Source organism: Marmota monax, unplaced genomic scaffold, assembly GCF_021218885.2.
Source record: "Marmota monax isolate L192 unplaced genomic scaffold, Marmota_monax_Labrador192_F-V1.1 WCK01_AAM20220418_F8-fsc00006, whole genome shotgun sequence".
NCBI lineage: Eukaryota > Metazoa > Chordata > Mammalia > Rodentia > Sciuridae > Marmota > Marmota monax.
This window is the reverse complement of record NW_026693712.1, coordinates 8,727,390-8,753,718: the sequence shown is the minus strand read 5'-3', so window position 1 is coordinate 8,753,718 and position 26,329 is coordinate 8,727,390. Positions and strand designations below refer to the sequence as shown.

General features: G+C 35.4%; 1 protein-coding gene across 2 annotated transcripts in view; it reads right to left on the bottom strand.

Moving 5' to 3' along the window:
* Dctn4 (dynactin subunit 4) overlaps window positions 1-21,240 on the bottom strand; it is a 37,051-nt gene extending 15,811 nt beyond the window's left edge. Inside the window, exons 1-10 of one of the 2 annotated variants that reach the window (XM_046460241.2) lie at window positions 21,070-21,240; window positions 18,003-18,073; window positions 15,835-16,013; window positions 11,680-11,723; window positions 9,466-9,573; window positions 8,290-8,310; window positions 7,800-7,873; window positions 7,030-7,142; window positions 6,620-6,729; window positions 1,928-2,001 (exon numbers count right to left, since the gene is read on the bottom strand). In XM_046460241.2, the coding sequence (XP_046316197.1) occupies window positions 1,928-2,001; window positions 6,620-6,729; window positions 7,030-7,142; window positions 7,800-7,873; window positions 8,290-8,310; window positions 9,466-9,573; window positions 11,680-11,723; window positions 15,835-16,013; window positions 18,003-18,073; window positions 21,070-21,204 (929 nt within the window). In that variant the 5' untranslated portion in view covers window positions 21,205-21,240. The remainder of the gene's footprint in view (window positions 1-1,927; window positions 2,002-6,619; window positions 6,730-7,029; window positions 7,143-7,799; window positions 7,874-8,289; window positions 8,311-9,465; window positions 9,574-11,679; window positions 11,724-15,834; window positions 16,014-18,002; window positions 18,074-21,069) is intronic. The other variant, XM_046460242.2, reaches the window with a different exon arrangement.
* Window positions 21,241-26,329: the final 5,089 nt, after the last annotated feature.

Below are 26,329 nucleotides of genomic sequence, written 5' to 3'. Positions count from 1 at the left end.
CATAGGCTACCATTCAGGGTTTCTGTATGAAATTAGTCTTAATTAAGAAAGGAGTTAATCCTAGAATTTACATGTGCCATTTTTGTAGTTCTCTTAATTCCTAACCAGTTATATATTAAATAAAGAGTAATTAGGAAAAAGAATATATATATATATTTTATTTTTAAAAAACATATTTTTAAATGGTAAGTTAGAGTTATATGGCATGCAAGTAAAATAGCTTATATAATTCTTTTCAACAACCTCATGGGGAGGCATTACTCCCATTTCAGAGATGAGGGAAATAACTTTAGACAAATAGAGTGAGAGACCCCACACCTAACTCTCCTAACTCACCAGTTAGTACTTCCCAATGTTTTTGTCCCCCCCCTCCTTTTTTTTGTAGTATTGCAGACTGAAACCAGGGGTGCTCTACCACTGACTTATGGCCCCAGCTGCTTCTTCCTTTTCAGTTTTTCATTTTGAGACAGGGTCTTGCTAAATCGCCAAGGTTGGCCTCCAAGTTGAATCCTCCTGCCTCAGCCTCCTAAGTAGTTGGTATTACAGGTGTTTGCACTGCATCCAGTCCAATGGCTTTTTAAAAAATTGCTGTATAATAATGTATTGTAGGAATGTATCTCAATTTAATAAGTAATTTCCTCATTGATGGCTAATCAGTCTGACACTGAAAATTGTTTCCAGTTTCTACCATTAAAATGCTACAATACATGCTAGCAATAGTGCATGCCTGTATTCCCAGCAGCTTGGGAGGCTGAGGCAGGAGGATCTGGAGTTCAGAGCCAGCCTCAGCAAAACCAAGGTACTTAGCAACTCAGTGAGACCCTGTCTGTAAATAAAGTACAAAATAGGGCTATGGATGTGGCTTGGTGGTCAAGTACCTCTGAGTTCAATCTCTGTTACCCAAAAAAAAAAAAAAAAAAAAAGAGAGAGAGAGGCTGTGCATCAACTTAAAAAAAATATGCTACAATACATTTTTAGGATATAACTGTGTAAAATGAATCCTTATGTATTGCTTTTGCTTTTGTTTCTACAGAATAGATTCCTGAGATAGCACTGTTGGGTTAAAAAGTCTGTAATTTGTTTTGATATTCTCAGACCATTCTCCAAAAAGACTCTAGCAATTCATAATCCTATCAATAATGCATGTGAATAAATATTTACCTACATTCTCATGAGCATTAGATGCTGTTTTTAAATCCTTTCCAATCAAATCTTAGCATTTTTTCATATGTATCTTCTGGCCATTTTGAATTTCTCCTCATGCTGCCTGTTCAAACCCTTTACCCTTACAAACCATCTCACTACTTCTATTTTTATGTTGGAATTGGTGAAAAATTCTACAAACCAGGGCTATTAACTTGTCACGAGTGCCAAATACTCTTTCCTGTTCTACTGTCTGTTAATTTTATCTTTTACAGCTCATGTTTCATTTTGCCAGTGTCAAAGGTGTTTCCTTAGTGGTTTCTTTCCTTGCTTGGAAGGAAGTGCTTATTTTACATTTAGTCAATATTTTCATAATTTTTCAAAATATTTTTCTTATTTGATGGGTGATTTTTATTTACAAAATCTCCTTCCACTGACAAGCCTCAGTGAGTTAACACTACTTTAATCACTTTTATTCCACTCAAAATAAAATTAACATTGCTTCAGGCATACTCTTTAATTTGTTATACTTTATAATTTTTTAGTTTTTGAAAGTATTATCCCCAAACTTAGGTACTTTTTAATTTGTAAGGAATGAATAATGACTCTCCACCTAATAATCAACATACCACTCTGCCCCTCAAATTTCATAGAATGTAACTAAATTCAAAACTTGAACAGGAATGGAATGGTAACATTATTCTGATACAATTTTTCTATTTCTTTCAGACTGAATAAAACCCAAAACCAAAATCAATACAAAACACCAACCCCAAATACTCACACAGCAACCAGTTGGATTTTGAATTTGATAGATGTTGGATTAAATTCCGGCTTGCTCAAATTATGTTCACATTTCTAGAAAGAAATATATCAGAGAAAAACAAGAATATACTTTGCTGATCCATAGAGCTGATAAATTCAGAAGGATGGCATTTAATAAGAATTTTCTTTTATTCTGCTGTAAGGCTATGTTTTGAAATACAGTGTATTCTATTGCTACCTGAAAATTATAAAAGACAAGTGATCACACTATCAAATACTATTATACCTTTATACTACTTAAAAACTACTGAAATCACTCATACATAGCAAGTAGTATTTACTGTATATGCTGAAAAATGTGCTCACTGGATTAAATGGATTTAAACATCACATAAACTTATAACATGGGTGTAAGTACTATAATGTTCCCACTTTACAGATGATTAAAATGGGACACAAGAAGCATAAATAACCTGTACAACCTCACAGAGCCAATAAGGTTGGAAAGTAAAATTTAAATCCAAGTAGCATAATTCTAGTAGTATAATCCCATGTTTCAAAATACCATAATGATTATTTACCACTTTTGTTGTCTCTTTTGGGCACTCTTCACTATCTCCTTAAAAAAAAGGTATTATATAAAACTGGTTCAATTTTTAAAAAAAATTTATTTATTCTAATTAGGTATACATGGACAGCAGATTGTAATTCGATTCATTATACACAAAATGGAGCACAACTTTTCATTTCTCTGGTTATATGTTGTGGAGTGACACAACATTACCCTAGGTGCATGTATGTGCAGTCATACATGCACCTAGGGTAATGATGTCTAATTTTTTTTTTTTTACCTGTACAAAAAAGGTATCCAGTGTAAAGATTACCCATTACCTGTGTCCTCCCTTGTTCCATGCTCCAGAGCCAAACTAAATCTACATAAGACTATACACATAAAGATATAAGATCTTTCTTTCTTTACAATAATACAAAAAGGAACATTTTATACATTCTTTTGCTTTCTGCTTTTTTTCACTTAATCTAGCTTGGTATTAATTACATTCCAGCATACAAAGAAAAGCCTCTCAGTCCTACTCTAACAATTTTTGTTAATTTATTTAACCAGACATGAATTGATGGATATATAGTATATTTCCACTATTTTGCTATACAGGTAAAGCAGCAATGAGTATTCTTATACTTCACTTACATTCCAATATATACACGTATCTATACGATAATTTCCTGAAACCAGATCAATGGGTGTATGCATTTATTAATAGATACTGCCAAACTGCTAGTTTTTGATAATCAGATAATTATGAAGTGGTGTCTTACAGTAGTTTTAATGTACATTTCCCTAAGTACTGTGTAAGTTTGAATATCTTTCAGGTTTACTGGCTATTAGGATTTCTTGGCTATGATTTATATGTTACTATCTACTGGTTATTTTTTATATTGGGCTCTTTGCTGATTTGCTAAAGTTCATTATATATTCTGGGTACTAATTGTTTGTTAATTATATACTTTATAAATTACTCTTCTCAGTCTGTGGCCTTTTGTATAATAGGTTTTCTTTGGGATGGGAGCATAAATTTACTTTTAATGTGATCGAATATACAGCTTTTTACTTTATAGTACAAAATTTAGAAAAATAATTTTTTTAGTTGTAGATTAACACAATATCTTTATTTATTTATTTTTATGTGATGTTGAGGATTGAACCCAGTGCCCCACACGTGCGAGGCAAGCACTCTACCACTGAGCCACAACCCCAGCCCCTATAATAAAAAATTTTTAACTTAAAAATTACTCTATAGTAGAAAGTTACATATTTGACGTTTTGGTCTTATTTATGGAACACTCTCCTACCTATATTTTCTTCTTAGAGGTTTTATGCTTCACATTTGCTTGAAATGTTCCTGAAATTGACTTTCATGTCAAGGTATGAACTCAATTTTTTTTCATATAATCATTTAACTTGACAAAATCTAATCATCTTATTCTTTTTCCCAATGACCTGCAACACCATATTTTATAAATATCAAATTTTCTCACATGCATAGTTCTGTTTCTACTTTTTCTATTCTGTTCTGATAGGGTATTACATATATATCTACGTATGTGTGTGTATATACACATACATATAAGTATGTATATGTATATGTGTATACACACATATGTATATGTATGTGTATATATACACATAAAATGTATACATATAATATACACACAAAGTTTTCTTTTTTCGTGTTTGTACATATCTTTAGTTTTTCTCCCTTCTTATATAAAGCCATGTATCTTCCATGTACCCTTTCTCTACTTAAAATATGTCCCATATTAATACATTATTTTTAATAAATTTATAGCATACATTGGGCGTATATACTGTAACTCTGCTTATTTTGGTTGATTCTTGTGGAAGTTCAGGGTAGAATACTAGAAGTGAGGCTGATAGGACAAAAGGTTAACTGCTTATTTACATTTGGTAGATATTAGTATATTAATGCTATAATATATAACTGACAATATCTATTAATTTAATTTACTATTATTTTTACTCTTTTTTAAGGAAGTGACTTTTGATTTTGTTTCTTGTTTGCATTTTATATTGTTTTCTTAACTCATTAATATAGTACCTGCTCATCTTTCTGGTTCCTTTAGATTTACTTTGCTATTGTAACTTCTTGAAATGGATGCTAAAAAAGGGATCTTTTAACTTTTTTAATATACACACATACCCCTACCTACATCTGTATCTCTACACACAGCTACACATACCTATAAATTTCTAAGCTTTGTTCTACAGGACTTACTGATTTCTCACTTAATTATATTATGATTAAATCATGTAATTCAATAATTTTATCTTCTAAAAAATGTTGAGACTTACTTTACAATCCAGTATATAGTCATTTTTTATAAGTGCTCTGTTTATTTAAAATCAATGTACATATTCTGCAGATATTAGGTAAATGCTTTATATATGCTCATTTGGTCAGGATTATAAAATTGTCCAAAGATTCCACATTCCTTAATGATTATTTATGTTTGTTCTCAGTTACTGATTATTTATGTCTATTTATGTAATTTTCTCAAACGTTACTTTATGTATTTTGAGTTTTATTTTATTTGGTACATACAAATGTAGTGTCTTGGGTGGGGTTGGGGCTCAGCGGTAGAGCACTCGCCTAACATGTGTGAGGCCCTGGGTTCGATCCTCAGCACCACATATAAATAAATAAAACAAAGGTATTGTGTCCACCTACAACTAAAAAAAAAAAAAAAAAAGTAGTCTCTTAGTTTCTTAGTGAACTAAATATTTTTTTAATAAATTATCATTCTTTTATAAAAGTCTATAAAATATATCTTTTTCCATATATCTATAACTTCAACTTTTCTGAATTCTCAATGTTTGTGTTTCTTGTAATCAGCATAAAGATGAGTTGTTTCATTTTGTTCATTTTATTAGTGTGGTAATCTTTATCTTTTAATGGAAGCATTCAGTTTATTAGTATTAAATGTAAACAGTAAAATATCTGGTTTTTAATCTAACTACATGCTTTCTAACTGAACCACCAAGTTATAGGTTACTCTGCCTCTTATTTTCTTTAAAAAAAGGTTCTTCATTGTGGAAATTTTCGAACATACAAAAATAGAGTCAGTATCACAAATTCTTAGGTCCTTATCATCTAACTTCAACCATCACTACTCTGATACTCAATCTTGCTGCTTCTATTCTTTCATCTAACTCCTTATCCTTAATAGCTTTGCTTTGTGATGTCAGACATCATGACATTTGATCCATAAATATTCCAGTATCTCCCAAAGATAAAGTTATTTTTAAAAATAGCAATACTATTATTGTCTCTAAAACAAACCAAACCAAACCAAAAAAAAAGCAACAATTTTTTTTGGGGGGTACTGGGGATTGACCCAGGGGCACTTTACCACTAAGTGACATCCCCAGTCCATTTATATTTTAATTTTGAGACAGAGTCTTGCTAAGTTACTGAGGCTAGCCTTGAACTTTGATCCTTCTGCCTTAGCCTCCTGAGTAGCTTGAATAACAGATATGCACCATCACATCAGGTTAAAAAAGAACAATTCTTTAATAACATTAAAAACTCTGTTAGTGTTTAAATTTCTCCAAAGATTTCATACATTCTCTTTCATTTTTTCCTCTTTCCCTTCCTCTCAAGATCCCTTTTTTTCTCTTAATTTAAATCAGGATCTACATAAAGTCTGTGCAGTTTTTTTGGTTGCTCTTAATCAACAGCTGCATTATTTGGTAACATTAGCTCAGTATCCATATGTGGTTATTTAAATGAGCAAAAGATTTAATGTCTTAGTTGCACTATCATATTTCAAGTGTTCAGTCCATATGTGGATACCATGCTGGACTGTACAGATTCAGATGTTGTTTGTCCTATAGATTTCTAGAGCCTGAATTTTGCTCATTTTTCTTATTTTTTGCTCTCTTTTAAATTTCTTATTTTGTATTAGTGTTTTCCCCCATCTCTACCAGCCTAAAAGCTATACACTCTTTTAGGGATTAGCACTGTGCATTAAACCTTCAGATATTTCAGACTCCACATTTGTAAAGTAGGATAATTCTCTGTTTTCTGTATTTACCACATTGGTCAGATACCAATTCTATTTATTTCTGCTTTTCTCTTGTACAAATGCCAACTCTACAGAAAAGAATACTTACTCGGCAGCGCAGGGACCGTTTGATCAGAAGATGTTTGTGACGAGGATAGAGTTGTGAAGCACAAATTGGTTGGAAGTCAGGCTGTAAGAGGCGCTGCTGAAGGGTAGTCACTATCGTGAAAGGCAGAAACTAAGTTTAGTGACTTTAAAAATGTTTAGTTAGTGACTTTCAAAATCTGACTTATGTAGTCAGTAGTTACATGGAGCAATACTACCATTATAGATAGTGTTGTTCAAAAAACTACAATTCAGAAACTTGATAGACATTTTATAGTTCTTCAAATGATTACATCTATTTTATTTTCTATGTATAATTTTACCACTAACAACTAGTCTATTAAACATCTCAATCACCAGGCATATAAATAACAAAAAGTAAGTATGTGTATAATAGAAACAGTATAAAATTACCCTCTGTTAAATTTACTGGTCTTGTGTAATAGTCTTCAGGTAAAGGTTCCACTTCATCCACGGCTTGAGCTGGCTCAATCTTTATCTCTTTCTGGTCCTCTCCTTCTTTAAGGCTAAAAGATAAGAGATTAATTTCCCAAGGATCCATATGATCATCCTCCAAGTTGTATCAATATTTGACATATTCTTCTATTGTAGAATATTCATTAGTTTTGATCTTTTCTTTTTTTGGTACTGGGCATTGAATCCAGGGTGCTTAACCATTGAGCCACATCTCCAGCCCTTTTTATATTTTATTTAGATACAGCATTTTGCTGAATTGCTTATGGCCTCACCAAGTTGCTGAGACTGGCTTTAAACTCATGATCCACCTACCTCAGCCTCTTGAGCCGCTGGAATTACAGGCCTGTGCCACCACATCTGGTTTGGTTTTGTTTTTTTTTCTAAGTATGAAAATCTCTTTCCCCATTGACATATATCCTTTTTCTCTTTTGGGGGGCACACCTGCAGTGACTCGGGGGAATGAGGCAGGAGGATCACAAGTTCAAAACCAGCCTCAGTAACGTGATATACTAAGCAACCCAGTGAGACCCTATCTCTAAATAAAATACAAAATAGGGCTAGGAATGTGGTGCAGTGGTTGAGTACTCCTGAGTTCAATCCCTGGTACCCGCCATGGCCTGGCAAAAAAAAAAAAAAAAAAAAAAAAATTCCTTAAATATTAATTTTGATACCTGCTTTTCTTTTCAAAATCTAATGTTCAAACTTACGAAAGTCCAGCAAGGGTACTGATGGACGCACCAGCTCGGGGTCGCTGAAGCCTGGTTCCAAGACCATATTTGTCCTAAACAAAATTCAAAAATCCCTATTAGAAAATCCATTTATACATTGTATTCACTGAAACAAAGAATTTGGGGTGGGACAGCATGAGAAGCTTAGCGAAATAAGCAAACACAAAACAAAACAAAACCAAACCCAAAAACTAATTTAAAAGATGCTTTTAAAGATGGTGGTTTGTAAACCCACACCATTATTCTATTCCTAAAATAATAAAAGCACCAAAATGGAGACTGAAACTACATTAATACCAGTAAAAGTGAATTAAATGTGAGTTTTTGCTATTAAGCTAAAAAATCTAAGCTGTGGCTCAGGCAAGAACTATGTGGAGTGTCTAAAACAGGTGATGAATTTCATCCTGGAACACCAGTGACCATCTGCTAACTTCTTCAGGGTTAGCAAGAATTATAAAAGAGAACTTACCACTACATGAATAGTATGTTGCTGTAGAGCCCCCAAATAGCAGCAGGTTGCAACAGAGACAAAAAAATGCAGCATAAGATAGAAGCAAACTCATACAGCAGGCAGGTATATGGGAAAGTTGGAAGGATAATGCATTTTATTCAAATTCCTCTCCTAAAATATATAGTACATGTGCTGATTATACCTTTGGACTTGAAAAAAATCTGGCTGCTTTGCAAGTGTCAATGTTTTATTAAATTCCAATCTAAATATTTTCATATGAACCTTACCAATCTTTAGGGTTTTAATGGCTTAACTCATTCTCATGTCGATACAGTATGACAAGTTACTTCATCCTGCCAGCTCTCATTATGTCAAGTATAAAATGGGGATACATTATCTGTCCCACAAGATTGTCGTGAGGATTAAATAAAATAATACAAACAGAGTGCTAAGCATGTGCTTGACACATCACTGACATTCAATAATACAAACAAAGTGCTTAGCACAGTGCTTGACACATCACTGACATTCAATAAATGTTCTTTATTGAATGTCAATCTGTTGGGTCTCAAGCAAGCACAAAGAAACCAAATTATTCCATAAAAGCAAATAAAACTTGGGGGACAACAACAAAAACTCAAAACTTTCATCTCTTGCTTCTGCCTACTAGTATAAAAACTGATTAAAGAATAACTTCCATAAATAATTCCTATAAAAAATTGCATGTGTATCTATTACTATTTAACCACTCAAATGCACTGTGTAAAAGTCAGTGTTTCTGATTTTGGAGAAATATGGGAAGGTATCAAATAAATAAATAAATAAATAAATAAATAAATAAATAAATAAATAACTAACTAACTATAGAGTTGGGAAACTACTACTACCAGGGTGTCAAAGGTAGGCTATACGGGTAATCTCAATAAAATCTACCACTTGCCCACCTTCTTCTTCTCAGACTTTCTCGAATACACAAAAGTTGCAAGTAGAGTTAGGTGGTGCCTATAAAATTAAATAGTAGCCTTTTGAGGGGAAATATTCAAAAGATAGAAGTAATGGTGAAAAAAACACAAATGTCCTTTGGGCTCAAACGTCTGCTACCCAACACTCAGGAATCTATGACAATGGCCACTTTTTGAAATGTTATGTTCCACAAGTTTTGCAATGTCCATTTTTTTGGTACCAAATCCTCACCGAAAAAGCCAGAGGCATATAGTTTCTACGTCGTGCCAATTTCTTGCGATCTCGCTCAACCTTCTCTTTTTGAGCAAGCTGCTGGTAATATTCAATCAATTTGTTCATCTGTAATAAATCAAAGACTTAGTATTTGTTTTGCAAAAAAAGCTAACAGGAAACATACAAAATAGATAAACCACATCGACTTGTTACATAATCAGTATAGAGAAGACAAATTAGTTAAGATGGGCAAGTATGTGCTTTTTCTTTAAAGAGAATTTCTTCATTACATGATCTGCTTTTAGAATCGAAATGAAACCTTCAAGTTCAACCACAGAAAGAAATGGGCAATAAAAAGACTTGAAAATTTCAGGTTCTTTTTTTCATTGTTGTTTTATTTTACTGCTTATTTCTTCTTCCAATTGCTCCTATTTTTTCCTGCATGAATCATTTATTTCCAAGAATATGACATTTCATATTCTATTTTATACTCCTCCATCATACTCTTTTACTTTTAAAGTATTTTAATCATAAAGCAGCATACATTATTTACAAACAGTTCAAATAATATATAAACATAAATAAACCATAAAACTTCTCTTTCATCTCTGTGTGCCTAAGTTGACCTCTTTACTCAGTTATCCACTACTATCAGTTTAGATATCATTCTCATACACCAGAGACATAGCACATTATATTTTGCATAATTTCAAAACACCTGTGTATAGACATACAACTTGAATTTCCATGTAAAAGGGAATGAAAATTATAACATTCTTTTTCACTGCAAATATCCTGAACTTTCTATCCAGTACAAATACATTGGGTTCATCTTTCTATCCAGTGCAATTAGATCAATGTCATTTTTTTAAAAAGGTTGTAACTTATTGGAAAGAGATACCCTACAAGGTATTTAACCAATTCCTACAACTGAATCAACTAGACTTATGGTGCCCACGACTGGACTCTGAATTTAGCAGTAACTACTTTTTAGGAACACTAATCTGATCCTGTTATCTCCTCCATGCTTAAAAGCACTTAATAGTTCTCAAACTCCTTAATTTGGTCCACATGTATGTCCTGCATGGTCAGACCCTAAATTCCTCTTTGTTGTGACTATGCTCCACTCTAGTGACACTCCCTTTCTTACCTACCATATGTTTTGCTTCCTTCACTTACAAGATCTTTGCATATGTTGTTTCCCTGCCTTACATTCTTTCCCCTCTGTGCCTGTTGTCCTCAATTCTTAGTGGATGTCCCTCACCCCTTCACATGTTCACATGGCACAATTTCTCTCCTTCACATTACTTACCATGGTTTTCTCTTTATCTGGGAATTATGTGAATGATTGATTTGACTCCCCCCCACCATTACACTTAATCTCTATGAAAGTAGGGACCATATATCCTATAATTCAATATAGTCCTTGGCAAATAGTTATTCACTTTTTGTGTCTGAAATGTGTGTGTGCGTGCGCGTATGCATACATGTAAGCATTTCTATAATTCATGCAAGAATCCAAGAAGTATATACAGCCAGGAGCTCAAGAAATCTATATCAACCTACACTAATATTATAATAGTACAAAAAAGAAAACCCATTTCCCCACACTTTGACCCAGGATATTTTCATATTTCTGATTTTTGCTGATATTATAGATGAATAATTACTGTTTAATTTGTACTGACAGGACACTTCATTTCTATAGAAGTTCATTACCCTACTCATACTGTTCTAATTCAAGAGGATTACAAAAAAAATCAGGTATAATACACAGATCAATTCACTACAAATTGCTAAAGGATGCTCAAGTCATGATCCTATAAGCAATCACTACTGAGACCAAAGGTATTTTCTAAATCTGTAGTGTTTCCAGTGGTTGAAATGTCTACATGTTTATATTCCCAAAAATATTTGATAACAAATGAAACTTTAACTCACTGGTGGGTATGTGAAGAAAAGAAAAAATGCTATCTTTCCTTTTTTGGACATATAACTCAAACACAGAACTAAAACTATATCTAGATGTTTCCGTTAACTTCTAAAAGAAGTGAGATTGTGATTTAATGTCTTACAACGAGAAGCATTTTCTATGTGTAAAACATAACAAAATAGACATCATGGACTTCTAGGCATAGGTCATATGTACCGATAAAATGGAAGATGTTTAGTCTTTTATTCTATATTTTCTTATTTCATTTTTTTTTTTTTGTCATATGATCCTTTACTTACCCGTTGTGTGTGAGGATTTTCTGGTTCCTGCCAACCACCACTAGCTAGAAAATAAAGAAACATTAAATGAGACTTTCATTATTTGACCATTTTCATAAAAATAGGTCATTTGTAGGCCATAAAATGAAACTTAAAGACAAGGTCCAAGAATTTCCCAGAAAGAATTCTATAAATTTTATAGACCAGCATGCTCAGAATAACATTTTTTTCTTTAGCTATAATGATGCTGATAATGCCCACCTCTTTCATTCCTACAGCACGCACAGCCTCCACAGTAGGCATTTGAAAAGTATTAAATTTCTTTCTATTCCCATAATAACCTAAGGAAGGGACTCTTATAACTAGTTTCATTTTTGCAGATAGAAAACTGAGGCTGATTAAATAACTTGCTTAAAGTCATATGGATAGTAAATGGTAGTCTTAGGCTTAAACTGAAGCAAGCAGCCTAATTCCAGAGACCCAGTTATTATCTGCATTATTATACAGATTCTATATTCTATTACTTTCAAGTTATAAAAAAAATAGATTACCTAAGAGAATTGAAAATAAAATCATAATGAAAAATTTCAACTAATGATGCTGAAACAATTGAATAACCACATATAAAATAAAGAAAAAAGAATCTGAATGCTTACCTCACAACATGTACAAAACTTATCCTGAAAATAACAAGAACTTTAACTCTAAGAGCTAAAACTAACATGTAGAAAGCACAGAAGTAAATCTTAGTGACAGTGGATAAAATTTTTAACAGGACACAGCACAAAGTATAAAATAAAAAAAAAACTGATAAACTAGACATCACTGAATTTATAATCTTATGTTCTTCAATAGACAATGCTGAAAAAATATAAAGGCACACTACAGACTGGGGAGCTTTAGAAGATATTTCTAAAATGCATATATGACAAAGAACTTATATCCAGAATATGCAACTCTTACAACTCAACACAAAGACAAAAAGAAAAAGATGTTAAAAAATGAGCAAAAGATTTCTAACAAATTCACTAAATATGCTAAATAGATAGCATATAAACACATAAAGAAAACACAAACTAAAGTCACAATGAAGAATCACTATTCAAGTGCCAGAATGGTTAAAATGAAGAAAACAAAAGCGTCAAGAATTGTCAAGGAATTAAAACTCTCCTATTTTACTGATTAGTATCCAAAACTGCACAGACACTTTGTTAAATAGTTTGGCAGTTTCTAGTTAAAGTTAAGCTACAATTACCCCATGACCCAGCAATTCCACTTCTAGGTATTTTCTCAATTAAAAAAATAAAACATATACCTACACAAAGATTTGTAAGCAAATGTTCACAGCAGCTTTTCTCATTTAAGCCCAAATTGCCAAACGACCCACATTCATCAAATGAAGAATGGATAAACAATCTGTGTTATAGCCAAACAAGAGGAACAATAAAAAAGAAATTTTATGAAGCAAAAATATGAACCTCAAAATATTATTCTGAAGTGAAAGACGCCAGATACAAAGGACTATGGACTATAAGACACCAATTATATAAGCTTCTAGGAAAGGTAAAAACATAGTGATAGAAAGCATATCAGCCAGGTGTGGTGGTGCATGCCTGTAATCCCAGCGGCTCAGGGGCTGAGGCAGGAGAATGGTAAGTTCGAGGCTAGCCTCAGCTACTAAGTGAGGACCTAAGCAACTTAGCAAGAGACCCTGTCTCAAAAAATAAAAACAGCTGGGTATGTGGCTCAGTGGTTAATCTCCAATAAGAAGGGGGAAAAAAAAGAAAAGAAAGTGTATCAGGGTAGTCAGGGACCAATGATGTGGAAAAGGAACTGATTAAAGGAACTAGAGGAAATGGTGTGTATCGTCATTATGGTGGTGGTTATGACTACATATTTATTAAGAAGAACAGATTTCTACACTTAAAATTGGTAAACTTCATTATATGTAATTATCTCAAGACTAAATAAAAATAAAGTATAATGAAATATGATTTCACACCGTAAGTTTGGAAAAAACTTTAAAGAGCCCTAAATTGGTAAGAGCAACTCAGTGAGACTCTGTCTCTAAATGTAATACAGAAAAAGGATTGGGGATGTGGCTTAGTGGTATAGTGCCCAAGTTCAATCCTTGGTACCAAAAAAAAAAAAAAAAAAAAAAGCAAAAACAAAAAAATTCCCCAAAACCTGGTACAGCATTTTGGAGAACAAAGAAAGTTCACATCTTCTGATGGGCAATTTTACTTCCAGTTATGGCAGAAAAATGCTTCTTTTTGTACTTGATAAACACATACATATTTTTCTAGCAGCACTGTTTTCAACAGCAAAAAACTGCAATATCCTAAATGTTCATTGAAAACAACTGAATAAAGAATACTGTGGTAAGTCATGTGTAAATCAATCATGTAGGAGAAACAATGTTGAGGAAAAAATGTGGTAGCAGTACCTATATAGTATATTTCTCCTTGCTTAAAATTAAAAAATACTATTTGTTAGTGGCTACATACAGATTCAGAGAAGTATAAAGACAAGCATGGACACTAGCAAACACAGAATTCAGGATTGAGATTATTTCCTGGAGAGGAAGATGAGGCAGAGAGGAAGAGGAATAAAGTAGGGGAAAGGTTACAAGAGGTCTTAAAATTGCTTTGGTTATGTTTCATTTCCTAGGCTGGATAAGTACACAAATACTCTATATTTAAAAATAATTTCTCCCCCCCCCCCCCAACAAAAAGGACTTTTAAATACCTTGCTGATGGTAGCATTTTACTCTTTTGCAAAAAATGGTTGAAATAACACCTTGTAGCACAATATTCATATTTTAGAGGCTGTCTTACCCAACACAGTCATGAAAAATATTTTTAAAAGTCGGTACAGTGGTGCTTGCCTGTATTCTCAGTGGCTCAGGAGGCTAAGACACGAGATCCCGAGTTCAAAGCCAGCCTCGGCAACTTAGCGAGGCCCTAAGCAACCTAGGGAGACTCTGTCTCAAAAATCAAAAGGGCTGGGGATGTGGTTCAGTGGTTAAGTAACCCTGGGTTTAATCCCTGGTCAAAAAAAAAAAAAAAAAAAATCCATATGTTTTAGCTACTTGCTTCTTCAGAACTAGTAATTTCTTCTACACAGCAATTTGACAAGACTACTATATGATGTCATTATAAATTTTTCTCTGTACATTAAAGAGAAGTACTTAAAAATAATCAAATAAATAAAAGTGGTTTTAGGGCTTCTTAGGCACCAATGACATCATGGAGGAAATGAAATTATCTATACTATTTAAGAGTTCTGAGTATTCAATTATCACTTCTAGATACTCCAGAAGAGATAGGTTTCTAGAAGTCATCATAAGTTTTAAGTTCTGAAATAAAAATTCTCCAATACTTAATGGCTCATAATATAAAAGGCTAATATAAAACATTCACTTACAGAGTAACAAACTGAGACATCTATCTGGATTTCTGGGTGTTTCTTTTACTTGAAAACAAGAAAAATAGCTGGATCATATATCACAGACTATAAATGAATAACCAAAAATGTGGAACCATTATAAATAAATAATGAAAAGTCAGAAGGACAATGGGCAAAGATTATGAACAGCAACTCTCATAAATGGAAATAAAAATGTTCAATAAATATGTCAAAGGTTCAAGTTCATTAATGCTCATGAAATGCAAATTAAAACTTCCTTTCTTTGTGTACTGAGGATTGAATTCAGGGGCACCTGACCACTGAGCCACATCCACAGCCCTATTTGTATTTTATTTAGAGACAGGGTCTCTCTGAATTGCTTAGTGCCTCACTAAGTTGCTGAGGCTGGCTTTGAACTCGGGATCCTCCAGTCTCAGCCTCCTGAGCCGCTGGGATTACAGGCATGAAGCACCACGCCCCGCTAAAACTTCCTTTATTTGGCAAAATTTTTTAAATTTGGTTATATAAAGTGTTGGCTACAAAAAGGAAAAATGGTTCTCCCATACACTTCCATCTTGGCGAACAGTCTGACAACATCTATAAAAGTTTTAAATTGCTTTTATTTCTTCTGCTTGGCAATTCCATATCCAAGTATCCATCCTGGAGTATCCAAACATGTTTAAAAAAAAAAAAAAAGACTCACACACGGATGAATACAGAGCTGACAGTTGCATTTTATGAACTCATGTTCAAGTCCACTTCACTCACCTACAGATTTGTCTGCCATGCCCACATCTCTAGATGTCCAGCGACAAAATCCACAGGCCAAGTAATAGGCTTTCTTCATGGTAGTTTTGGCTGGGTCATCTGGGAGCTGTGTGGAGATGCTTGTTGCCCGGGTGGATAGTGTGTGCATGCAGCCAGGACAGTCAAAGCAGTTGGCACATCTGCAATGTGACAAACACAACCATTTGTTCATTCAACAAATATTTATCAAACCATGTACCAGACACTGTTCTACATGTTAGGAATTCAACAGAGTACATGTTCAATTTGGAATATCTCCCAAGAAAAAAGATAAAAAATTATTCCTGGGGCCTGTTTTCAACTTTAGCATTTTGAAAGAATTATATATTATTTTAAAAAATGTATGCAATTATCAAAAAAGCTTTTGAAGAATTACAACCTGATCCAACCCTGCTCCAGAGAGGAAATCACTGTTAACAGGTAGAATTCATTATTTCAGAATCTTTTTATGCTTAGCAGGTTACAAAGATTTCTAAGGGAAAGACAACTGTCACAGCAAAAGCCTTGAAAGGAGAGCCCAATTATATGATGGAAAACAGAGTCAACAGCTCAAAGAGCTGTGAAATTGGATTTAGAAAATAAGGGTTTGATTGCTGTGCCAGAGAGCTGAAACAGAAACCAAACAATGCCACTAAACTGCAAGGATTCAGAAACAGTATGCTTTCAGTGTTTTTTCTTCTCAGATGCTATTCTTCCTAGCCTCAGCCAAGATTTTCCTTCTAGGGGTCCTGTGCCTTGCTGCTTTTAACCTTCCCACCACCTGAGATTACCAATACCACCAGTCTTGTATCACTTCCATTATCTGCAACATTTTGCCATCTGTATATTATCCTTAGGTAAGTATAATAGTATCCACCTCACAGAGATCCTCTGAGTATGAAATGATAAAATTAACATGTGGGAAGCAAACAAAACAGCATCTGGTTATCAGGAGCTCTTTCTTGGGGCAGGAAAAATAAATAACACATCCACAAAGATATAGAAGTGTGACAGGTAGCAAAAGGACTTTCATGCCAAACTAAAAACTATCATCCAGTAGCAATGAGCAGGTCTAGCAGCCAGATCTTGGTTTCTAATACTATTCTCAAATAAAAGGAACCAAAGTTCCTTTGAGAAATGGCCAATTATAAGACAGACACAGAAAAATACATGAGACAAGCATGGAGTATTTTGTAGTACTAGTAATAAAGCACTCAGACTAGTGAACAGAACACTTCCCCCTAACTACCATTATAGGCGTATGTCGAAGGAATACAGAAGTAAACTGAAAGAGCTCCATGGCCAAAGCTGGAACAACATGGGCAAAATAAATAAACAAACAAGCAAAAATATAAATAAAGCAGTACTGGATTATAATCCAAGGTACAAAATAAATATTCATGAGCTCAAAGTGAAATATGATTTACATGATAAATAAATAAATAGAGAAGAGATAAATCTTTCATGCAAAATAAATTTAAAATATTTTATGCAGAAAGCTTTTAAGAAGGGGGAAATTTCCCACTAAGTGTGGGCTATGATGTGATTTTTTTATTCGAAGGAGTAAAGAAAAGGAGGGGAAAAAAGACTAGCCTTACAGTTGAGAAACCTGACAACACTAGCTCATGCCAGGTAAGTGAGGTTAACATCCAGAGAGATAAATCATATGGACAGTTAATTCATCCTTGATCTGATGTGATGAGAGATGCCACTTTATCTCTGTGGTCCTCTTCCCTCCCTAAAACATATCCCTCAGTCTGGAGAGGAAAATATCACACAAATTTTAATTGAGGTACAGTCTATAAAGTTCTCCAGTACTCCTCAAAATTCCTAATGTCATCAGATTTAAAGTCTAAAAAACTGTCAGTCAAGAGAAGTCCAAGGATATATGACTAATATAATGTGGTTTCCTAACAATAGGGGAGACTGGGTTGGAGGTGACAAAGAATTCTCTGTACTATCTTTACAATAATTCTTAAATCTGCAACTGTTCTAAAATAGAAAGTTTATTAAAAAAAATCAAAGGGCATTTGATCTGAGGCAGTGATGAAATAAAGAGCAATTAAAAAAAAAGAAAGTAATTCCATGTGCTTCCTTACCAGTTATTTAAAAATAGTTGAGGAAAACAGAAAAACTGATTATGTTCTTACCTATTTTTTTTTAGTTTGGCTTCAGCTGATGGCATATTTTCTAAGCAACTGGGACAATAATGGGAGTCCACCTAAGAGCAAATAAGAAATAATTAAAAACAAACAAACAAACAACAACAACAACAAAAAAAAAAACAGAGAAGCTCAGTTTAGCTTGTAGAAATGTCAAATTACGAATTTTAAAATATCCCAGCAAAAGGTGAAATATCACTGATCTGGGGGAAAAAAAACCCTTCATTTTGAATATCTCCTGTTCCCTTTTATTGTTAGATATGTCAAAAGTTGTCTATATCATAATTTAAAATTTTCAAATGAATAACTCTATGATAACTTAATGAACAGATTAATTAAACAATACAATTATAAAGCTGTGATCAAATACCCTCTTATCTAGTCCAGCTTTATTTTTTAAATTTTTATTTCTTTTGAAGTACTGGGGATAGAACCCAGGGTCCCATTACTAGGCTACATTCCCACTGAGCTACATCCCCAGCCATATTCCTTTAAAATTTTTTTGAATTTTGAGACAGGATTTCACTAAGCTGCCCAGGCTGACCTTAAACTTGTATCCTCCTGCTTCAGTTTTCTGAGTACCTGGGATTGCAGGCATGTGCCACTGCACCTGACTAGTTCAGCTTTATTTGAATACACTTTAACTGCTGAGGGAGACTTATAAAAAAAAGTTTTCTCATCAGTGAAGTAACATATTTAGTAAATGTAAATTAATTGCTTTAACTAGTTTATTTTAAAATGAAAAATTAAATAGGATAATCTTATCATATTTAATGCAATGCACAGTCCAAACATTAAATTCACTATATTTTTTAAAGATCTGAATAAGTCTTTTCTTTAATGCAGGTAGATACTATTCGACAATTATAAAATTCTACTCACCTCCATCTGGAAAGATAGTAATTTGAATGTAATTACTGTGATAGAAACTGTCTTTTTTTTCACCATCCGCTATAAATAGGCCCAATTTGAAAAGATCAATACAATTGCTATTCAATATAAAGGACAATATTGCTAACTAATATTTCCACTGTGTTATGGTTTGGATTGAGGTATCTCCCAAAGGCTCCTGTGTCAAAGTTTAGAGTTGAAATGATTAGATTATAAGAGCTGCTACCTACTCAGTAGATTAATTCATTTGATGGATTAATAATTTGAATGGCTTAATTGGGTGATGACTGTCATGGCTGGAGGAAGTTAGGTTCCCGGCAGCACTCTTTTGGGGTTTATATTTTATCTCTGGCTCCCTGGTTGGCTCTGTTTCCTGGTTGTCATAAATTGAGCAGCTTTTCTCTGCAGCACCCTTCCACCATGATGTTGTCTCACCTTGGGCCCAGAGAAATGGAGTTAGTCAACCATGAACTAAGACTTTTGAAGCTATGAGCCATAAAAAACTTTTGCTCCTAAGTTGTTGTTCTTGTCAGATATTTTGGTCACAGCAATGAAAAGCTAATACACACTGACATATCATAAAAGACAAAATGCAATTAATTCCTTATTGCCCCTTTTCCAAATTGTCCCTTCATATGCAGCTCTAGGCCCAGGTTTTCCATTAGTGCTTACTGGACTTCCCTGACTCTTAGTAGCCTCATCCTTCCTAAACGAATGACTTCCACAACACAGATACACACCACATTGTAAAAAATGCTGTTATAGTCTGAAATGTCTTAGCTAAAGAGATCCTTAGAGATCATGGAGACTAAACTCCATAATATCCACCACAGGAAATTTGATCCAGTAAGTTCTGGGGTTGAGATGGAATAGGGAAACATCTAAGAAAGAAAGGACCCACCAAGGAGATACATGAACAGTGCTAATGGAGAATATATTATATATATGACATTGATTTTTCTTGTGTTTTCCAATTGCTTCCCTTGATTCATCTTAATATTACCTCCAGTAAAATAACTGTGAATGTGTAAAATAGTTTATAGTACAAGACACATTTCAGGTGCATTCTGACAGTCCAGAGATCTTTAGTAAAATTCTGTGTGTCAGGTTGTTTAGGTCCAAATCCTGATTCTTTCTTCCACCACCAAATTATTATCTGTGTGACATAAGGCAAATACTCGTTTCTTTGCCTGCAAAATGTTTTTTTTTTTTTTAAGCAAAATGTTTTTTTTTTCTTCATTGGTTTGAAGAGATTACATAATACATATGCCATACAGCAAGTACCCAACAAATATAACTATTATTATTATCAGCTTTTTCTTCACTAAACTGAGTTATCAACAGCAGGGTCTTATTCCTCATTTAATTCCTAAAGCTCACTGAATGATTAAATTGTGTCAAGTGCTTTGAAAGTTTTAGGATTTTGTTATTTGGTGATTTTTTTTTTTTTTTTTTTTTTTTTTTTTTTTTTACTGGCCAGGTCTCCTATTTCTGAGCAATTCTCTTACACTGACCACTTGTGCTTGGGAAGGATAGCACCAGTACCATCAAGAGAAGCGCCATGAATATAACTCTTTGAGCTTCTTTCTCACTTTATTCTAGGTGTCTTTCACTCAACTCACCCACTCAATTTAATCTCTTCCCTGCGGTAGACCTTAACCTGAGCCAGGAAACAACCGGTTGAAGAGCAACCAGTTTCCTGGCTAAAACAGGGGCGGACCTTCCAAGCTGGGAGGACCATGAATGAGAATGTCTGCCTCTCCCTTCCATCAATCCTGCAACGACAGGTATTTCGTCCAAGTGGCCTGAACTAAGTAAGCATCCCAGATCTTTCTCCCAAGCCCACTCAATTACCAAGGCCCACAGGAGACAGCCAGAGCTAAGTCAAATTTGTCCAACCAGAGGCCGCTCTAGAAAAAGAAGATCCGCTCAGCCCCACCCGGGGCCGCACTTCCTTTCTAAGTGACAGGTTATAAGCAAATAAAATCGCAGGCCAAGCTGAGTGACGGGAGACAGAGCCAATCAGTAAGCTAGTAAAATGAATGCCCGCCTCCACCAGGCGGAACTTCCCCACCAGTCGCAGTGACTAGGATGAACGCCCCCCCACCCCAATACACACACACACACACACACACACACACACTGTCTACGGAACGACTGTTACCTCGTGAGACACACATTCCAGAGACCGCAGCTCGCTACAATAGCGGCAGAAGTAGAGCTGCGAAAGCGGAGCCCGAACCTTCTTTTCTCCTTGGACTAGATAGAGAACCCGCTCCGACTGCAGCAAGGACGCCATCTTGGAGAGGGAGGAGCCAACGGCCCTCCCGCCGCCTCACGTGATCACAGAGCCGGTGGCATCCTCGCCGCCTACTTTACGTCTCTCTACGTGGAATTTGACGCAGTTGGGGTTTGCTCTGGTTGAATATCAAAGTGCTGGCGCGCAGCTGGCGTCCCAGATTTCGTCCCCACCCACGTCCGGCTCGGCGAAGTTTCAGTGAGCGTCAGCTGCCGGGAGCTAGCTCAGACCTATGATTACGCCCAGACCTGCAGCTCAAACCCAAACAGGCTCAGCGCTCTCCCTTTTCTTCATTTTCTTTCAGAGAAGAAGGACCTTCCTCACCTTGAAGGCAGAAATGCCGGAGACAGATCAAAGGTTTCAAAGAGATTCCTTGGGAACTGGAAAATTAAGACCAGCACTTTCTTCAATCAGTCTTGTCAATTATTCCTAGGAAACTTTCCCATATATTATTTTCGTTTGAAACTCATTATGCACCCTGACGCTGAGTAGGTACATTTATTTCCGTGTTTAGATTTAAGTCTGTATTGTGGGCATTCAATAAATATCAGTGAATGAAAAACTAAATCCACGAACAGTGTTGTTGGCAGACGTCATTTCTGAAGTGTAAACCAAAGCTTGAAGGACCACCTAAGATGCTTAGCAGAGACTAGATCCCATGTTGCCTGCCGCCATGCCTGTAATTTTCTCATTATACTAGTGTGGTGTTGTATTATTACCCATCTGACATTAGTGTTGGTAATAGAGGAGAAAGGGAACTGAAAACAAATCTTTATTGAAAACTTATTAGTGCAAGTTACTGTGTCAAACTTAATATACATTCTTTCATTGAATTCTCACAAAAACTCAGGAGAAGGAGGCTTAGGGAAGCGCAGTGACTTGTCTTAAGATTTCATAGGGAAAGGTAGAACCCCGTTCTGTTTGACTTCGGAGTTTACGTAACTTTCCTGTAAAAGCTTATTTTAGCTTATTTTCTAATATGATGTTAATAATGCCTTACAGTTTATATAATGCCTTTCAATTTATACAGTGCCTTCATATATATTATCTCACAAATTATGTCTTTATCAATTTAAGCCTAAAAATTATTAAATTCCATTTACTCTTTTACCAAGCTATCGCCTAGTACTGATTTCATAAGTAGATTTTGCTCTTATGAGAAAATATATTATTAGCCTACTGATTTGCAGTTTTTTCTTTGGGTTAAAGAACTCTTCGGCATTATGGTTTATCAATTAGCCTCTGCTGAGTTTGGATGCTTTTTCCTGAACTAATCTCCCCTGGTAAAATGAAGTCCTAGAGTCTGCAGGTGCAGAGAGACCACAGACTTGAGCTGGCTCCGTGTGAAAAACACTTTCTTGAGGACTGCTTTGAACAATTAAATGAACAATGTATGTGGTCTCAGGGATGTGCCAGATATTTGGGAGGGAACCAGGGATAAATGAAATACTTTGTCTATTCATAGGGCTTAGAGTCAAGGTCCTGGGGCAGTGTTTCTCAAGTGTGGTTGCCGATCACCAACATAGGAATCACCTGAAGGGTTTATATCTGAAGGTTACAAATATAGATTTATATATGTAGATTCCCAAGACCCAGATAGGAATTTCTGGGATGGGGCCCAAGAATTTAAATTTATAAGAAGCTGCCTACTAAAGTGGAAAAGTACTTCTTTTTGATAATCACTCCTTAAATTTGCTGTCTTTGACCTTGAGACTGGGCATGGAGAGCCTTACCTTTGCTGCCTTCTGGTTATTCGTAGCATTCACTAGCAGAATATCAGGAATTTTGTGGCCATTGTGTTATTGAATGTGGAAAGTCTCTATGTTGGTCAATTTTCCATCACTGGGACAAAATACTTGAGAAAAGCAACTTAGAGGAGGAAAGATTTATTTTAATTCACAGTTTCAGAAGTTTCAGCCTGTGTTCAGCTGGCTGTATTGCTTTGGGCCTAAAGTGAGGCAGAACATCCTGGTAAAAGGATGAAGCGGAGGAAAGCTGTTCATCTCATGGTAACATGAAAGCAGAGGGCAAGCACGCCAGCGAAAATGCCGAGAGTGCTAGTACTCATGCATGGGATTGGAGACATGATGTAGTCCCCAAGGGCACACCCCAAGGACCCATTTCCAGTTACTAGCTTCCACCTCCTATAGTTTACACTACTTCCCAAAGCCCATTCAGCTATGAATCCCTCAATGGATTAATACTTTGATAAAGTCAGAGGCCTCATAATTTAATATACTTTCCCCAAACCCCACCTGGGAACACTGCTGCACTAGGGATTGAGCCTTCAACAGCTGAGCCTTTGAGAGACATTCCAGATCCAAGCCATAGTAGTCTCCCATGGCAGAAAACTAAAACACCTTGCCTGGCTTTTGCCAGGCTCTTCTTCCCACCTCCAAGGGGCCTGGATTCTATTTTCCATAATTCAAATTCTACAGAGCCCTAGCTTTGGCCTCTGAAGATTTGGGAGATCTGTGTTCCAGTGACCTAGGCTGAGGCCTTCCCTTGATCTTAACTTTTTAACATATATATATAATTAATACATGAAAACAGTTTTGAGATACCTCTGAGAATCCATTTGGCAAACCTGGAAGTGTGAAAGAGTTAACATTCTTTGGGGTAAAAATTGACCACCATAGGGTGGGATCCTGTGATTTAATGTCCCCTCATTTCTGCCTTTATACATTCTCTATGGTTCTGTTAGGGGACAGATGGATGAGTATGTGGAAACACAAGGTTAAGAGAATAATTCTATAAAATGGGCCCACTGTACTGATTCCACATGTTTTCTTTGCCAAAAAACAATTTACTTGCAGCAGTGCCTGGACAGGGTATGTCACATTCCTCAGCCAACTACCTGTTATCTGCAAGGAAATGCAGGCAGGAAATAACATTGATAAGTAAAAATCAACAAACTCAACATGCAAATCAGTTGTGTTTCTATATACTAATAACAAACTGCCTGAAAAAAGAAATTAAGACAATATTATTTATAGTAACTTCAAATACTTCATAATAAACTTAAGGTGGTGAAAAAATGTATACACTATGAAACTATAAAACATTGGTGAAAAAAATTGAAGAATACACAAGTATATGGAAAGATATCAGTATTGATGGATTAAAAGAATTGTTAAAATTGTTAACATACTACTCAAAGTGTTTGTTACTTGATGCTATCTGTGTTATTATGTTAACATAAAATTGTTAACATACTACACAAAGTGTTTGTTACTTGATGCTGTCTGTGTCCTAATAATATGGTAAATTTATTTATTTGGAAATATTACTTTCATTGCATAATGTAGAAAAACTCCATAAATAATAAATTTCTATGAGAATAAAAAAAAAATAAAGGGAACCCAAGTTACTTTGAAGGGAGAGACTTTTGTGATCCTTTTTACAGACTAGATCCTGGAAGATAAGGATAATTCCTCCTAACCATAGAACTGTACAAAACGATTAAGAATCCAATTAGAACTAGTCAGCATGAGCCAAGGTGGCATAGAGTTGTCATGGCAATGGGGACTTGAAATTTCGTCTGTCACCCTGCTGTTAGTCAAAAGTCAAGAGGTGGACCTGGGCAGGACTCTCTGGGGTCCCCAGTAAAGCTGGAGTGCAGGAGAGCCACATGGTACCTCTCCTCTCTGAGAAGACCAACTCTCTCCCTTGGGAGTGTCCCCTTGCCCTATCCCTCCAATAAACTAATTCCTGTTACTCTGAGCAACATGTCTGAAATCTTTCTGACTTGGTCACAAGAATTGGGGCCTGAAGGGGGTCTTTGCATTGCCTCAGTTTCTCGGAAGGCCCCAGCTCTGTAACAGTTTCTTACACAGTTTTGGAATTATCAAGCCCTGTTTACACAAAATAGTGAGCAGCTTGATAATGCCGGATGTGTTCCTTCTTACTCCTCCCAGCCCTGAGCTCACTGCAGGTCACTGGGATCACTTTGCAGCCCTGGATTCCGGTCTGCAAACTCTCATTTTCAACTCTAGGGTGAGTTCAGATCAAAGGGTAACAATATTGAATAAATATTGACACCGGTTGTGGAAATCTGGGCCAATTTACACTCACCATAAATGTATGAAACTTCCATTTTTCTATTGTTTTGCCAAAATGGACTATCAAATTGTTTTGGCACTTCCTACCTATGAAATCTTGAAAAACAATTACACCTCTGTTTTATAACACCTCTGTTTTATAGGATGGGAAGATAATTCCTGTCTCAATGAAAATAGAAAATATTCATGTTTGCAAAAACACTTTGTAAGCTATGAAGCACCAGAGAAGTGTAACAAAAGGTCCCCTATATGTTCAACATATGAAAAATCTGGAATGTTTTTCATTTCTCTCAAGAGTCCTTCAGAGAAAATTCACAATAACAACTGAAAAAACTGGGAGCTAGGCTTTGGTCAAATACGATCCCACAGAAAAGGCTCATGGGCTTCTACAGTTTCAGAGAACTGTCGCTGACCGATGTTGGCCATCTGCCAGGGCTGCCGTCCCTGCCTTTGGTCTCTTATTGAAAACGGCATTTGTCACAGGTTTTCTTGCATTGAATCTCGCAGATGCATCTAAAAGTCACAGTAAGTGAACAGAGGGAACAAACAAAAGAAGCCACCATCTCAACACCCATCTGGCACCTGCAGGAGCTTCACCCAGGAAATGTGGTGTTAGCAGAATCCTATTTCCCAAATGTAAGCATGGCAAAGGGCTGCAGAGTGCCTTCATTCTGGGAAACATTTTATGGGCCTGGGACTTTAAGTTTTGGGGTTCTTGTTTGTTTTTAATGGAGGTGATTATTCCCTACCGGCCCCTTGCCCCAATGCCCCTGCCCCGCCTATTGTAGTTATTTCATTCTCTCACCTACCCACCCCAGCACAAAGCCCAGGAACTTCCTGGGTGATTCCTTTTTGATTCTGCCTCCTCAATAGCTCACTCCCCTTGTCATTCTCATGGCCTCTGCCTTAATTCAGAGTTGTACTGATTTCCTTCTGGACTTACTGCAGCCTCCTGCCTGCTGCCTCACTTGTTCTCTACATTGAGTTAGGGTGGTCTTTCTCAAACTCATCTTTTGATTTTGATCCTGTTTTGCTATTGCTTGGATTTCTTCAGTGACTCTTCA